Consider the following 15,736-nt stretch of genomic DNA (forward strand, 5'->3'; position numbering starts at 1 on the left):
TTATTGTCCAAACATTAACTAATTAGGCTCAAAAGATTCGTCTCGCAAAGTACAATAAAACTGTACAATTAGTTTTTAATTTCATCTAGATTTAGTACTCCATGTATGTACCGCAAGTTTGATGTAAACTAATTTCATCTAGATTTAGTACTCCATGTATGTACCGCAAGTTTGATGTGATGTGGAACTAAACAAGGCCGACTTGTTCCGTTCGCACAAACACCGCGGCAACCGAGTGGCAGCCGATCCATTGTTTTTATTATCCACACGACATGATTATTTATCTTACAAGCTCAAGACACACCTCAATTCTCAACGCACACCGACATACATGCCATGATGCTGCCTATCGTTATCCATCCTTTGGGAGTTCACACTCCGGATATGAGCCGACGGAAGAGCTACCAAAGCCATCGCCGGCGGCTAGCCACCCAACCACCGAGCACCGCCGCCCGGCAGGCTCAATCTCCGGCTAGCAGCTTTGGATCATGCATTGAACAAGGCACCGCAACCGCCGCCGCCACAGCCTCCACCACATCCTGAACCGCAGCCGCCTGACATGGAGAGGCCCTCGCCGCCGGCCTTGGTGCTCGCGTTGAACATGATGCCGCCACATCCACCACCACAGCCGGAGCCACAGCCTCCGGACTTGGCCTGGCTGCTCTTGGAGCCTTCAGTGACCATGGCGCCGCAGCCACCGCTGCCACAGCCAGAGCCACAGCCGCCGGATTTGGCCTGGCCGGCCGCAGTGCTGGAGTTGAATAACGCGCCGCAGCCGCCACCTCCGCAACCGCTGCCGCAGCCAGAACCGCATCCGCTGGACTTGGCATGGCTGGTCTTGGAGCCTTCGATGACCATGGCACCACAAGCACCACCGCACCCGGAACCACAGCCAGCCGACTTGGCCGGGCCCTGACCGGCAGCACAGCTAGAATTGAACAGGGCGCCTCCCCCACATCCACCGCCACAACCAGAACCACAGCCGCCAGACTTGGCTTGGGTAGTCTTGGAGCCTTCGATGATCATGCCGCTACCGCAACCACCACCGCAGCCGGAGCCACAACCAGCCGACTTGGCCAGGCCCTGGCCGGCAGCAGTACTGGAGTTGAACAGGGCGCCGCAGCTGCCACCACACCCGGAACCGCATCCGCCAGACGTGGCGTGGCTTGTCTTGGAGCCCTCGATGACCGTGCCACTACCGCAGCCGCCGCCACACCCAGAACCACAACCAGCCGACTTAGTCAGAGTCAGATCCTGACCAGCATTAGCGCTGGAGTTGAGTAGAGCGCCGCAGCCACCGCCTCCTCCACAACCGCCACCACAGCCAGAACCACATCCACCAGACTTGGCGTGGCTCGTCTTCAAGCCTTCAGTGACAATGCCATTACCGCAGCCGCTTCCACAGCCTGAACCACAGCCAGCCGACTTGGCCTGGCCATGGTCACCCTTGGCGTTGGAGTTCAACAGGGTGCCACAGCCACCTGCCCCACCACAGCCAGAGCCGCAGCCTCCTGACTTGGTCTGACCCTCAGTCATGGTGCTCGCTTTGAAAGTGCCACAGCCTCCCCCACCACCACAGCCACCACCACATCCGGATCCACAGCCTCCAGACTTAGCATTGTCGCCCTTGGAATCGTCAACAACTATGGGTCCACAGTTGCCGCCGCAGCGGACCCCACAGCCAGCAGACTCAGCGTCACCATTCTTGCCAATTGCAACAGCCGGCCTGCAACCACCAGATCTTGCATGGTCAGCCTTGCAGCCTGCCATGACCTTGTCATCACCAATGGCCGTGCTGCATGTGCCACATTGCACAGGAGCCACAGTCGCTCTCCGTGCTCCAAGGGTCTCTGTCTCTGAAACCATGGCGGTGTCAGATCCGGACACTGCAGCCTTCTGAACCACAGCACCACTGATGAGCTTTGCACCATCTTTGCTGTCAGCATCCACGAACAGGAACGATATTGTGATCCACGGAAGTAGGAAATCATCCTCATTAACCTAAAAATAGCAAACATTATTATGTTAGCAGAAAGAAATAAAATTCAGGTTCCCCAAATGATACCACAAGTAGAAGTGTACCATGATCAACTGAGATTCAGTGTCCAGCAATGCAACAGCTTTGCCATATGGGTGCTCAGCACTGAACTTCACAGCGGTGACAGCTGAGGCATCCTCAGAGTGACAACTGCAGCATTTGCGTTCGTATTCGAGTTTCCTTCCCCCGTAGAGCTTTATCTGATTGGTTCAAACAAGTACTAGAAATTTAAGTTTGCTACATGGATTGTTGGATACTAGATAGCACTGTGAACTGAGCTTGAGTTAGCTTACCAGTTGGTTGTCACCCTTGACCTCGAGCATACTGCCATCGGTGCTATCACTGATTGACAGGTTCGAATTTTTCAGTGTCCATTTATTTTCCTTGAATTCTGCTAGCTGAAGTTGCTGTTTTGTCGACTTCAATACTCCAACCAATTCCCGACTGCAAGCTGTGGTATTCTTTACCTTGTGCTCCCTGAGCCACAGGGGAGTTGTTACTCATTAGTCTCACTTGCTAGCATTGTTCCCCTTAGTAGTAAATTGACAAACTGTTCTTTTTACAGGAACATAATTCTGTTTACCCTGCTAGCATTACTCTCAGCCCCCATCACCAAGAACATTGTCTTACATTTGACATAATGTTCTAAAATCAATTTCAACAAAATTACCACAAGTAAAGTCCTTCCAGACTCCTAATAATATCAATTGTAGATCTGATTTGTAATTTTAGATTTCTTCATAAGCACAACATTGGTTCCTAAAGAAGCTACCAATTTGCAACTTTGCATGTTTTAACCTAATTTGGAAGATGTAACGAATAGATGGCAAAACAACATTTTAAACTTTAAACGGAAAGGAAAACAGCATCACTACAAGGTTGTAGTGTAGTACCAATCATCAAATGCATTTTTTGGCATACAGTTGCAGAGCAAGAATTCATCCATTCGAAATCCAAGAAAAATACCTTATCTGAAGACGGATAACCTCGGTACCACAATCATACAAGAAACGAGTCCAGCTGCCCATCTTCTGATCTTTACTGGAGTGTGGCAAAAGACAGGACTTGAGAGAGAAAGGCTCTGTCCTGACCATGCTAAACACCTTCTGCGCGCTACTTGGAACAGTAGCAGAGGCTGCAACACGAAGACTGACAGGAGCGGAAGTGGCATGCCCAGCATGAGCTTTCAGTTCAAACCACCTTTCAAAGGAGAGCTTAGAATTAGGCCCTGTCAGATCGTGCAGTGGGATAGAAACCTTCCCTATTGGTTCTGGTTTCTTGGATGCCTGATCAACCATTACTGTCAGAATGAGTTCTCCAGTAGGTTCACACTGTAAACCAGCTCCAGTATTCTTTCCTGTAACAGTGGAAATATCCAACCTGCCGCCATCACTAATAAACATATCTGATTGGTTCTTGGTGAACCTTACATACACATTTTCTTTGGGAACAGCAGATGGCAAATTCTTGATGTCCACAATTTGCAAATATAACTGCAAAGAAGGGAAATGTTCAAATCCAATGATAAATTTAGTAGGAAAATCTTGGCATAAGAATGGTAGCTGGTTTTACGAAATTATCATATCTATTGTGTCCTGAAACAACTGTTTATAGTAGTTATTAGTATAACACACAGCATTTTGATTGTATTATCAGATCAGACCGTTTGAGCTAGAATTATGTGCCTTGTACTGACTTTTACTTGAAGAAGAGAGTAGCATACCTCTACAAATGTTAATTTAAGAACATTAAGACCCTGCTGAATTTTGCAGATATCAGATCCAACCTCAGTATTGAATATCTGAGGAGCGGATGTCACAGGAGACGGCATGTTGCCACGGTACATACATCCGGCCTTCCAGTATCTTACACCAAAGGAACTCTCAAACTGTTCAGTAGTCTCTGTAAATCCAACATCAAGCTTCTTCCCTTCAGATCTATCAGCGTCGGTGTCATCATGCTCCAGAACTTTTCCAAGAAGCTTCAACATATCTTTGCAGTAAGTAATAGGATGCAGCTGGTGCGTGTGCCACATGAGATCCACATCGTAGGTTGGTACACGGAAGCGCTGCACTCCTTTCTCCAGATTCATCTTGATCAAATATAGAAATGCCTTGTATCGAGCTAATGCTTCAACAAGAAAACGCTGATCATGCATGGTTGGTGTTCCAACCTGCAGGAAAAAAAGAGAATTTTCTGATTTCCTGTACAGATCCTTTTGTCTGATGTATGGATCATAAAAATAAGTTTTCAATAATGATCACCTGCACTTACTGGATCGATTAAACTAGGCAATTAATCTCTAGTATGTCGTCCAAAATGTAAAAGCTATTCAGTTATATGAAGTTAAGATTGAAATAGTGACTTTTATGTGGAATCAGGAACACGGAGGCACATAGCATATAGTGGAGTAAAGATTGTTTAGATACCTGATAATAGAAAGAAGATTGTCTCTTAACAGCTGAAACCAGATCATAGGAAATGCCCTCTGTAGCTCCAGGATCCACATCCATGGTAGTTTCAGAAGAACTTGTGTACTCTAACTCGAAGGGCTCCTCAGGATACAACTCATTCCAAACTTTCTCTGACTGAATCTTTGATTTTGTTCTAGTGGACGACTCAACATTGTCATTGTTCAGTATTCTGCCATACACTTTCTTGCAGTCCCTTATGTACTGAACCTGAAAGATGTGCAATTGGACAATTACCTCATGAGTTTTCTGAATACAGTCATATCCTATATATCACAAGAAAATGCAGGTGGATGTCTAATGTGTGTTTGGATTATTCCATACAGTGGGAGTAACATCATGAATCAATGATGATTATCTTTTGAAAGATGCATACCGGGTTAAGGCGATGGCAGTGCCAAATCCACTCACAATCAAGAGGGACAACTAACGATCCATCCACAACAGGAGCCTGAGTGTGCTTAGCAAGAAGGGGAAGCCAACAAGCTTTGTACCTAGCACAGCAACAAAATAATTTAAAAAAAGGTCAATGGTTTCCATCCAAGGACATGAATCGGATCACAGTTTTTCTGTTTCCAAGAGCAGTAGAGAATTTCCTCATAATTTTCTTTTTCCAAATCATCAAACCACTAATTCAATATGACAGTGACTTTTATGTGACGTGCATTAATTTTAACTAAATATCTCCAGGTAAGGCCAAAACTAAAATTAAGAATATATGCAATTGGTCTCAGCTGTCGTCTCAATTCTACCACAAAACTGAAGTTCAGGCACCTTATAGAGCTGTACTCCTGCAGCACTTGTTATCTAACTAGCTATTTCCATCAAGATTGTTACTTTCTCAGAAGAAAAGAAACTTGCAACCAAGTTTTAGCATTTTCATCTCTGTTTTTTTCTTTTTGAAGCACAGCATTTACATCTCATGATTTTCCAAGGGATTTATCTATTGATCATGAACCAGGCTCGACAAAGATGATCAGCCGACGACCAACCACGAGAAAAGCATGAACCGTCCCTTGCCTTCTCCAATAGTCAAAAGCCAAGGCGACGGAAAAAACAATAAAAAAGAAAAGATATTTCTCGCATCATCCGTACCTGCGTATGGCCCGGTCGAGCAGCGGGCCCTCGTAGAGCCACCGGCGGCGGTCCACCGCCGCGAGGAACTCCAGCTGCCGCAGCGCGGCCGCGACGAGGTCCGCACCGACGGGCACCCTCTCCTGCGCCGCCGCCCACCGAGCCGCCTGCTCCCCGTCCATCCCCTCCTCCCGTCGCCGCCCTGCGGAATCGATCACCACGAGGTCAACGGCAGGGTGGAGATTATCCCTCGACCGCAATCGTCGCGGGAAAACGGGTTCTTGATTTGTTTCCGGCGGCCGGAGAGATCGATAGGCAGAGTCCACGACGGACACGGCCTCTGGGCCGTGGACCCTTCACCATTGACTTTCAGTGTTCTTCTCTGACACGTAAAGATTGGATTTTTTTTTCTTCGAAATATCACCCTAGACTTTATGTATACTGGTGTTTGTCTAATTTGTGTTGTTGCAAATTCGAATTAAGTAGCAAAAGCTTGATAGAAACAGAATCGACATCGATTCAGAAACATCTCTCTGTTTCATTTTTTCATGCAAAAAAACACTTCAGAGTAGCAAGTCTGAATCAAAGAGATGCAAGAACTGAATTTCTACTGCTACTGTACATGCTAACTGAAAGAGTGATGAGATCAAGAACCTGAACCACTGCAGCTGATGAGAGCTCGAACTGCGAGAGGGAGAGAGAGAGAGAGAGAGAGAGACTGGCACCTCTGCTGCAGAGCTGTCTCTGGCGCTCCCTATTTATACAATTATACAGGCAGTAGGTGCAGCGGACACGAAATGGCCTGAAAACTGAAAACAAAGGCGTAAATTTTAATCAACTGAAAGTCTGAAACAGCACCGCTTTCTTATCCAGGAAGGTAGCTTAGCATCATTGCCACGGGCGGTTAAGGCCTACCTGCAGTGATCAATGGCCGATTTTCCAGCTGAAAACCCTGTGCCAGTTACTCCTTTTGGTTAACTGAACTCCTTGCTTGCAACACTGAACTGAAACCCCAACTGAAAGCCGTGCTTTTGCGGTGTCAGCTACTACCGGATTCAGGCGAGCCGTTTTTGCTTGGCTTGCGCCGTGAAGCAAGCGACAGTACAGTTTCTCGGCGTCACTTGTTCTTGTGCATTGCTTGACGCCTTGAAACTGGGCAATGGACGGCCGGTGGTGAGTTGGTGGCACGCATGAACTCGAGGAGAAAACGGACTCCACTGACAGTAGCTGACGTTTTTGGGTCAGTTAAGATGACTTGATAGTGCATCAAGGGCGCCACTTTAAGCTTGGAAAAAAAATACCTGAAAGAGTACAGTAGGGGGAAAAATTACCCTCTTGTTTAGATGTGGCCTGGTTGTTATGATTGCTAATGCTAGTTTTTGCTTGACTTGAATATTCCAGTGACATCCATGGCCGGTTGCACACCTAACGCTGTCCCTACCTCGTCAGATTGCTCATCAGATGCAGTACGGTCGTACTACAAAGCCATGGAGCTGCAGATCTCCTTGTAGTACAAACCTGAAGGAGCCTCTAGCTCGTACAAGCGCAGATAGCGAACCTGACAAGCAAGTTGCCGGCCACAAGGTCACGGTTTTCGTCAAATCGCGTGACATTCAGAACATCGTCTGTCACTCTGTCGGATTAAGCGGATGCGGAGCAAAGATTATGAAAAAAGCGTTGCTCCGGGGCGAAAAATGCCCGCACAATTCATGCGCCCAGTAACTTTTGTGAATGTCAACGAATAAGTCGCAAATACTCACAATTTATAACAAAAATTTGTGTTTTTGGTTGTTGCTGTAGTGCTGCATGGCTGCCGACGTGGACTTAGACCAGGCTGGAAATTTTTCCATCCTTTTTTCTTCTTTTTTCTTTTTGGTTTTGAGGTAAAGTTTCCGCATAGCAGGAACTGTTACAAACTTAGAGGCGTGTTCTGTAGATGACTGTCAGCTACTACATTACATGGTACAGGGAAAAAAATGTCTCGAGGGACAAATTGGGTGCGTTTGCAGGGCGGTAGCTGATGAACTAGCAGTACTGAATGCTGATGATACTGAACCGTGTGGTGTTCGATGCGTGCCATCCGCGTTTCGTTTCAGTCCCGCGAGCCGCCGGACTGGAGGATGAAGAAGACGGCGAGGCCGACGACGAGCCCCGACACGACCAGCGCCAGCGTCGGCGCCGGCGTCGCCACGCCGAAGTTCTGCATGCAGCGGCGGCGAGTACTTTCGTGTTAGTTTTAGGAGCCCCCTACGCTGCTGTTGCTAGCTTGTTCGTGTGTGTATGTACCTGGAGGACGCCTTTGCCGGTGGCGACCTCGACGGCGATGGCCGAGGCGAAACCGACCATGGCGGCGCGGCCCAGCCACACGTCCGGGCCACCGCCCTGATTCGCGCTCTGCTCGCACCTGATGGACAGAGACCTGGCCGCCCTGGAGGAGACGCGCCTCTTGCTGCTGGAGGTGACGCGCACTGCGGATGCTGCAGTTACAAGCCAAAAGTCCAATGCTAGACAGTCTCAATGGGCAATGGTAACACCAAATCACCAGATTTCAATAGTAGCCATGTTCGTAATGCTAGTCTTTCAGACAATCCAAATAATGTTTGCCAAAAGAATCTTAAGATTCCACAAACTTCGGTTGAGTAACTTCTGCACGACTAGCAATCTGGAATCGAAAGCAGAGCTATACAGAGAGGAGGTGCCATACCACGGCCGGACACGCAGCTGAAGGACGGCGCCGCAGCGGCGGCGGCGGCGGCCACCGGAGATGGGCGGAGGACGGCGAAGAGCGCCATGGGACAGGACCCGCTTGCTCTCTTCTTTCTTCCTTCTCCTCTGCTCTTGAATGAATCCTTGCTCTCTGCTCGAGCTGTGCGCAAGCCTCGTGCTCGTGTTTTTGTCTGCAGGGTGGAAGCGCAGGAGCCAGCCGAAGTGAGTGGCCGTCGGCTGGCCGACGTGGCCGTCTCTGGAGCTGGGAGACATCCATCCTATATTCCTATCCAAAGAAAAGAGAAAAAAAAGAAATTCCATGGCGAAAATTCCCATTGGCTTGTGTGGGCTAGAGCCCTCCGTGTGCCTGGTTGGGCTTGCCTGGAAAAGGCCCTGTACGGAGACTAATACTTGGGCCTAGTAGGCCCCTGTACGGAAACGATATACGTAGCCCGGTGGGCTTCTATGCGGAACTTGGGCCTAGTAGGGCTGCTGTCTCAGCCTCTCTCTGGAGGCACAACCGGTAACTCACTCGCCACGAGTGACCAAAAACTTTAACAGTGCTCGTTGCCCTCTTTGTAAACTCTTAGCGATTTCGCTCATGCAGTTGTTCGCATAATTTTTACAGCACAAATTTCAAGCGCATTTTGGTGACCGGTAACCCTTTTGGAGACGTGAAAAATGTGGTTTTTCAACAATATTTGCACATGAAAGCTACCCCCAGTGAATATGTTGCTGGCTCCTTATCAAATTTTACTAATTCCTCGTATGGAAGTAGTTGCATGCGTGCATGCATCAATGTGCTGAAACGAGGAGAGCGAGGGCCGGTATTACGTAGGCGGAGACAACATCTGGGTCCTGCCGGCCTCCGAAAGGCTCTTGTTCATCCGTGTGGTGTTGCTGGCGAGGCATGCAGGAGGAATAACACGGCGGCAGATGACGAACTTGTTGTGTGAAATATTTACCAGTGATCAATTAATGTTAGAGATAATTATAGAGGGTTTTTTCACGAAAGGGTGTGAACCTTTCGTAAAGGGGTCAACTCGCAAGGGATATGGTGCCCTCTAGGCACGTCCATTCCCCTTTATAAACATATAACCAAACCACTCAGCGAATGAATCCGTTATTTCCATCTCTCTTTCTACTCTCAACAATCCTGATCAGTGGCCATTACTAACCACATTTGTTATTGTATATGGTAAGTATGCAATGATACATGCGCATCTGCATGTGTTTGTGTGCAGCTGTGCACGCTTGCCTACCTACACATCTAACAAGCAACACAAATTGCAGTTCTTTTTTTTTTTGGAAAAAAATCTGGTTGCCCGTCAGTGATCACTGAATCACTTTCAGTCTCTTTTGCTGCATGCTGGTAGGCCAAGTTGTCGATTGACCGGATTCTCTCCCCGGCTAATCCCCCACATGAACCTGTACTAATCTTGCGTTAAACAACAACCTGTGCTAATTTTGATATTACAAACATCTTGATTTTTTTTCATATAATCTCTACATTGTTTGAGGAGGAAAAGATTATCATGCATGCCCTTAGAGCCATTTTGCAAAATCTTTCATGGATAATCTTAGACCTGAGCATTTTAAGCCCGACCTGCAGGCCCGGCCCGAGCCCGATGGCCGCTCCTCTAAAAACCTCGTATGGCAAAACAAAATCACAGTCATGTCCGCTCCTCTAGGATCCTACCGACAAACCTCGTATTTGCGTAGTGCAGCAAAACAAAATCAAACAAAAAAAACATTTGTCCTGGAACTCTTTCGGTGGCGTCGTCCGTCCCCAAGAGACAAATTGCCAATTCTTTACCTGGGTCTGCTTCAGTTCCCATTCTTGGCATCTTCTCCCACAAAGGTCCGTCCCTGGCAGAGATGGCTGGCTGGATTATGGGGTCATTACTTAACATCTCCTTCCGGTGTGCATGCAAATGTGGGCAGAAAGCAACATGGGGAGCCCCCATCTCTTTTTTGGAATTGGGGCCAGCTTTCCCCCCATTACAAAACCCCTGCCTGTCCTGCTCATCTTGCTCCTCTGTCCTCTCCATCTTTTGCCTATTGCCTTGCCCAGTTGCCCCCCTTCTGCCAGTGTCATAGAGAGAGAATGCGTTTGTGCTAGCTAGAGAGAGAGAGAGAGAGGTTGAGGGAGGGAGAATATAAAAGTGGGCATGGGGAGCTGGCCGGCCACTGGCCATGATTTCACCTCAGCATCACACACAGGTCAGGGTCACTGGGTCAGGCTCAGGCCCCTCTTCTGTCTTCTCTCTCAGTCTAGTCGACTAGTAGTCCCCATGCCTGCTCTCTTCTCTCACTAGACTAGACCCTGTTCCCTGAACACTTCCCGATAGATTCCATCCCCTCTCTATCATCCTCGGCATCCGCCCTGCTTTGCCCTTGTTAATTGCAAAGGTTTCTGCAGGGATAACATTTGTGGGGTGAGTCCTATAGAATCCCGCCCTCCTTTTTATGTTGCTTTTCTCCTCCAGCCTCCTATTTATAAGTTCTTCTTCCATTGCTTGCTGCTTGTCAGCATCAGAGGCTCCAAGCTGCTCATACCACAAGCAGAAGCAGGCTGCTCTCCTGGTCCTGAATCCTGATGGTTGTGTGCTTCTTCAGAGGAGGGATTGAGGACTGAGACAGGTGAATCCTTGAGGAAAGCTCATGTTTAATTTCTCTTTGTTCAGTTAACATAACAAGTTCAGTTGCTGAATTTTTCCTTGATGCATGGTGTTTTGTATCTTGGATTTTGTTTTTCTAACCTCTGGTTGGTTAACTCTTGTACATTTGTACTGTATGTACCCCGTTGAATCTTTCACACTACATGTCCCTCTTTATTATTTTGTTTCTAGTACAAACCAATCCCACCATAAATGCAAAGATTAAATTTTTCCTCTCAAGTTCAAATCTTTTCTGGCCCCCAGCTGAATCAATGAGTCTGATTTGGTCTGTCTGTGTTCAATTCAGGTATAGCTTCCTTGCTTGCTGTTGCTGTTGTGTCAGTCAGTCAGCGTGAGAGGTGAGACAGCAAGAGCAAGAAGAGGAGGCTGGGGGGTGAGAGGGAGATGGACGGCGACAGCTTCTCCGGCATGGCGAACGGCGGCGGCGCCGCCGGCGGGCCGGTGGACGGGAAGCTGATCCAGACGTTCCACAAGAGCTTCGTGCAGGTGCAGAGCCTGCTGGAGCAGAACCGGCTGCTCATCAGCGAGATCAACCAGAACCACGAGTCCCGGGCGCCCCGCAACCTCACCCGCAACGTCGGCCTCATCCGGGAGCTCAACAACAACATCCGCCGCGTCGTCGGCCTCTACGCCGACATCTCCGCCTCCTTCGCCCGCAACGCCGACACCGCCGCCTCCTCCGACGGCGACTCCTCCGGCACCCTCCGCTCCCCCGACGGCCGCGCCGGCGCCGGCCACAAGCGCGTCCGACCTGGCTAGATTGCCTATGAGCCTTTTTGGTCTTGGCAATTGGCATCCCCCCATTGCGACTAGTGAGGTGTTGCTTGCTACTAGGATTAGCCTTTTTTTTTTTTTCTTTCCTGCAGTTCTTGACTTCTTGTTCATTAATCATCCTTGTCCTTGCTGCAAATGCTAGCTTCTGCATCAGTGATATGGTAGCGAGAAACAGAAAGCTGTTATGTGGAAGCTGCTACGATGATGATGATGAGACGAAATGTTCATGTTTGGAATCCTTCTTGTTACAGTTGAGTTATAGCAGGATCTGGAAATTATTTCCAGGCTAGTTTTCAAGTGTACTAGGAGTTGGAAGAGGAGCATGTGCATTTGCATCTCCCTGTCACTGTAGATGGGTCAGGTTCAGGTAGGCAGTTCATGCGCAACAGGACAGATCTTGATTGAGGCTTACCATCTGACATTGCCGTCATCCTTTCCATTCATCTTTTACCTGAATTCTGAATCTGATGAGCCATGAGTGCTTCACTTTGGTGATCTCGCAGCTCTGAATCTGATGATTGAGTGCGAAATGGTGGCTCATGTACTGGCGACGCAAAGTGCAAAGCTTTACAGCTTTACCAATCTGCTCATGCTCACTCTTCACCCCTGCCATGTCTTTCCATCTTGTCCTGATGAGTTATCATGAAAAAGCCCAAGATGGCCAAAGGCCCAAAACTACTTGTGCACCAAAATTCCCAGCTTTTTCCCTCTTGTTCCTACAATCCTACTAGGTACTTGCTTGAACAAAAAGGCTCTCCTTTTCTGAATGCCAAAAGGGTGAACAAAAAGCAGGGGCTGTCTAGTGTAGTGAGCATCTATCTGCGAGATGCTGGACAGCATCAGCTGGAGGAGGACAGGAAAAGCTTCAATAATTTTTTGGGCTGCCAATCATGTCGTGAAACACCATGGCATGGCCAGAATTTACTCCTATTTGAAAGAGTGGTGTGTATGTGTCTGAAATCTTGCCCTTTTTCCTGATCTGAGTGTGTGAAACTTTTGACCACTGATTTGGCATGCTGGACAGTGCCATTGGTCCCCTTTGTTTGCCTAGCGTCTACAGTGGTACCGCTGCTTCAAACATTTAAAGAAACACAAGACATGTAGGCAGATTCTCTGTTGGATTAGCAGTTCATGAACAGTACACATTTGAATTTTCATGCTGTATGTTTCAGGCTTTGAGATTCTTTTGAAGCATTAAAAAACTTATGAAGCTAACTAGTTCTGAAGATTCAGTTATCTTGATAAGAGGTAGGTTGAGCTGGCTCTTCCTGATCCGAAAAGGCAATGCTAGTGTTATGACTATTTTTTCCCCTTCCAATAATTTTCTACTTTGATCATTCCACATGTTGCTTTGATCCTAATGTTTCTAATTAAGTACTGACCATCACTGTTTCCATTAAATTTATCTGGACACATCTCAAGGACTACTTCTATATAATATAATAGCAAAGATGTAGTACTAGCAAAAGCACTAGAGAATATTACCAGAACCATCTTAGCAGTGTTCCCCTAGCAGGCAGGACAAGCTGGTGGAGGCCCACATGACAGGAGAGGCTGTTCTTGTTATCTGATGACAGCCTCTCTCCAAGTGCTTATCCCCTCCCAGTGTCTCTCTAGAACTTAAGAGGATCTTTTGTATTCTTTCTGCATGAAACAGCTAGATATGAATGAAGGAAAATGACATGGTCACTACTCGGTGCTCAGACACTGCACTAGGTAGGGCCCACAGCTGAGCTACACCAAGTATCACAAAACGCAGCAGTTTTTGGATCACAGCTCTGGGAACTGGCCAAATTTTTGGGTCCCGCAAAAATTCCACGTGGATAGCTAGACTTGATTGGTTAAAAAAATTGTTTCTTTCTTGCTTAACTCTTAGGAAAAAAATGCACAACCTTGGTACCACATGGGCCAGGGTGCAGCTTCTAGCTTCTTACAGTCAAAATATGTTTTTTTAAAAAAAAGTCAAAATATGTTCAGATTATTTGAGAAGTCCTTTTGTACTGACTCTAATAATAATAGTAATGATGATTCCAGGAAAACATGATACTGAATTGCGGTCAGTGCCTCGCAAAAAAAAAAAGCTCGATCAGTGAAGTAGCAATTGTATTCTTTAATTTGATATAGTCACAGTCCCCTAATTTGAAGGCAGAACATGTGGTCTTGACAGATACAGTGTGGTCAGATTCAGTGCATCAGTGTCCTCATTGGTTTGATTAACAAGTTAAACGGTTGTTTGCACAATGATTTTCATGAATTACTATAAAATGAGTCTGTAGTCAGCCTACATGTTTCCTTTTACATCAGCACCTGTACTTTGAAGTTTACAATAATACTGCATAATTGGTTTAAAAACAGCTAAAAATAATCTTTAAGTGACAGCTTAGGACCCAATCTTTGATAGGATCCAACATAGGTTCAATCTTCCAGACATATTCCTTATCAGTTTTAAGAGTTTGCTTGGCAGTTGGCCATGCCTCAAGCGTCTCTAATGATTGTCAGGGACCCAGGTGAGCAACTTGCACATAATTTGCAATGTGATGATTGTACCTTCGGTTTGTCTTTCCTATTTACAAAGCCATGAATTAATTAATTTAAGCCATTTCTGTATAAAAACCAAAGAAAACAATTTCACTTCTTCTATTAAAAAGTTCCAGCTTCTCCTTAATTCACAGATGCTGTGAACTTTGTCCGGACAAATGAAATCCCTCAGAGGTGTATGTATCTAAATCAAAAACAGACTAAATAAGGCGATTCGAATGTAACTCATTTATGTGAAGTACTCTGATGAGTGAAAAGAACTTTATTTTAGAATTCTTAAAACTTACTCATAACAAAGATGGACCAGTCTTATAATAATTGGGATAACATATGTTTGTATATGCGCTAATAATTAATGCCACCACTGAAACCTTTTGAGGGTTAGGTTCCAGCAGATCAGATCTGATACTCCGTCAGCTGATTGACTCCATTACACTGTACTGAAATCTGATACACCACCAGCAATTATGTTATACCCTGTAGTAGGTATTGGAGTTGTTGGGTTTGGCAAAAAAAAATAATTGTGATAGGTAGGACCACCCCACATTGGGGGCAAAGTGTTTCTTGTTTGTCAGGACCACTGATTAGCGAAATGATAGGCATCTTAATCAGGCTTATCTTGTACCATTAGAGGCATTAACTTATGTGCTTTTTGTGCATTGGAAGTATCCATTTTCATCCACAAATCTAGTAAAAGGACCCTGCTTTTCTTTTTCCTTAAAAGTATACCCCAAGGATGCTTGTCCTTAGCTACTCCCTAGGGTGCATGAATGACCTTTGCAGTTTTATATTGTTCCATTCCTTGTGAAGATATAACCAAATATAAAGGTTAAGGATGATAATGTAAAATAGTTCGAATGAATGGTTCTAATTGGCATTAACTATAGTTAAGCCTGATAATGCAAAACAATTTGAGCTGGCCGGCTAAATTATTTTTCGTACAGTTACATTTCATATTCCAAAATTCCGGATAGTAGTCTATTGGAGTCCACGCGGGCATCTTGGTCCATGTATCTTTTTATAAATCAGGCATATTCATACATATAATATATTATTTTTTGTTTAATAAAACCTACTAGTTCTTTTCCAAACTATATCGCTGTTGAAGTATTTTTTTCATTGTGTACTCACAGTTTTGATTATATTTTCAGGTGTTGCGATGCTTGTCCCCTATAACCAAGTTTATCCTTTTACTCTTTTTTTAATCTCCTTTTGTGTAGCCAATCACACAAGCCCACATCAATGTAAGAAACCTAACAGAGTCTTGGCTGTTCTGAAAATGACATGAAAGAGAGAGTAATAATAGTCCCGAGGCCATGCCTAACATGAATTCTATATTATGTTTATCCATGAAATGCTCGAACATGGGATATCTTTTTTGTGTTTCTAGTTTGCCAAACCAATTACTATGAAAACTTCTATCCAGTGACTACATTTCAATATCTAATTTTACT

General features: G+C 46.0%; 3 protein-coding genes across 6 annotated transcripts; 1 reads left to right on the top strand and 2 right to left on the bottom strand.

Annotated features, from left to right (window-relative positions):
- Nucleotides 1-161: 161 nt before the first annotated feature.
- Nucleotides 162-6,336, bottom strand: LOC117867029 (glycine-rich domain-containing protein 2). 2 transcript variants are annotated; one of them, XM_072295563.1, is made up of 9 exons: nucleotides 6,238-6,336; nucleotides 5,605-5,785; nucleotides 4,886-5,003; nucleotides 4,468-4,719; nucleotides 3,762-4,211; nucleotides 3,005-3,531; nucleotides 2,332-2,515; nucleotides 2,083-2,238; nucleotides 162-2,001 (listed from the first exon to the last, which is right to left on the bottom strand). In XM_072295563.1, the coding sequence occupies exons 2-9, from the start codon at nucleotides 5,763-5,765 to the stop codon at nucleotides 487-489; spliced, it is 3,363 nt and encodes a 1,120-aa protein (XP_072151664.1). In that variant the 5' UTR covers nucleotides 5,766-5,785; nucleotides 6,238-6,336; the 3' UTR covers nucleotides 162-486. The 2 variants fall into 2 exon arrangements, with proteins under 2 accessions (XP_072151664.1, XP_034607229.1); XM_034751338.2 differs by having other exon boundaries at nucleotides 5,605-6,250.
- A 1,066-nt stretch (nucleotides 6,337-7,402) lies between these two features.
- Nucleotides 7,403-8,542, bottom strand: LOC117867030 (stress enhanced protein 1, chloroplastic). Of its 2 annotated transcripts, none has more exons than XM_034751340.2 (3): nucleotides 8,288-8,542; nucleotides 7,870-8,060; nucleotides 7,403-7,783 (listed from the first exon to the last, which is right to left on the bottom strand). In XM_034751340.2, exons 1-3 carry the CDS (start codon nucleotides 8,373-8,375, stop codon nucleotides 7,676-7,678), a joined length of 387 nt encoding a protein of 128 aa, XP_034607231.1. In that variant the 5' UTR covers nucleotides 8,376-8,542; the 3' UTR covers nucleotides 7,403-7,675. The 2 variants fall into 2 exon arrangements, with proteins under 2 accessions (XP_034607231.1, XP_034607230.1); XM_034751339.2 differs by having other exon boundaries at nucleotides 7,870-8,087.
- Nucleotides 8,543-10,323: 1,781 nt separating this feature from the next.
- Nucleotides 10,324-12,187, top strand: LOC117866319 (protein ELF4-LIKE 4). Of its 2 annotated transcripts, none has more exons than XM_034750507.2 (3): nucleotides 10,324-10,727; nucleotides 10,823-10,932; nucleotides 11,257-12,187. In XM_034750507.2, the coding sequence occupies exon 3, from the start codon at nucleotides 11,355-11,357 to the stop codon at nucleotides 11,727-11,729; it is 375 nt and encodes a 124-aa protein (XP_034606398.1). In that variant the 5' UTR covers nucleotides 10,324-10,727; nucleotides 10,823-10,932; nucleotides 11,257-11,354; the 3' UTR covers nucleotides 11,730-12,187. The 2 variants fall into 2 exon arrangements, with proteins under 2 accessions (XP_034606398.1, XP_034606400.1); XM_034750509.2 differs by having other exon boundaries at nucleotides 10,829-10,932.
- The last annotated feature ends 3,549 nt before the right edge of the window (nucleotides 12,188-15,736 follow it).

Source organism: Setaria viridis, chromosome 8, assembly GCF_005286985.2.
Source record: "Setaria viridis chromosome 8, Setaria_viridis_v4.0, whole genome shotgun sequence".
NCBI lineage: Eukaryota > Viridiplantae > Streptophyta > Magnoliopsida > Poales > Poaceae > Setaria > Setaria viridis.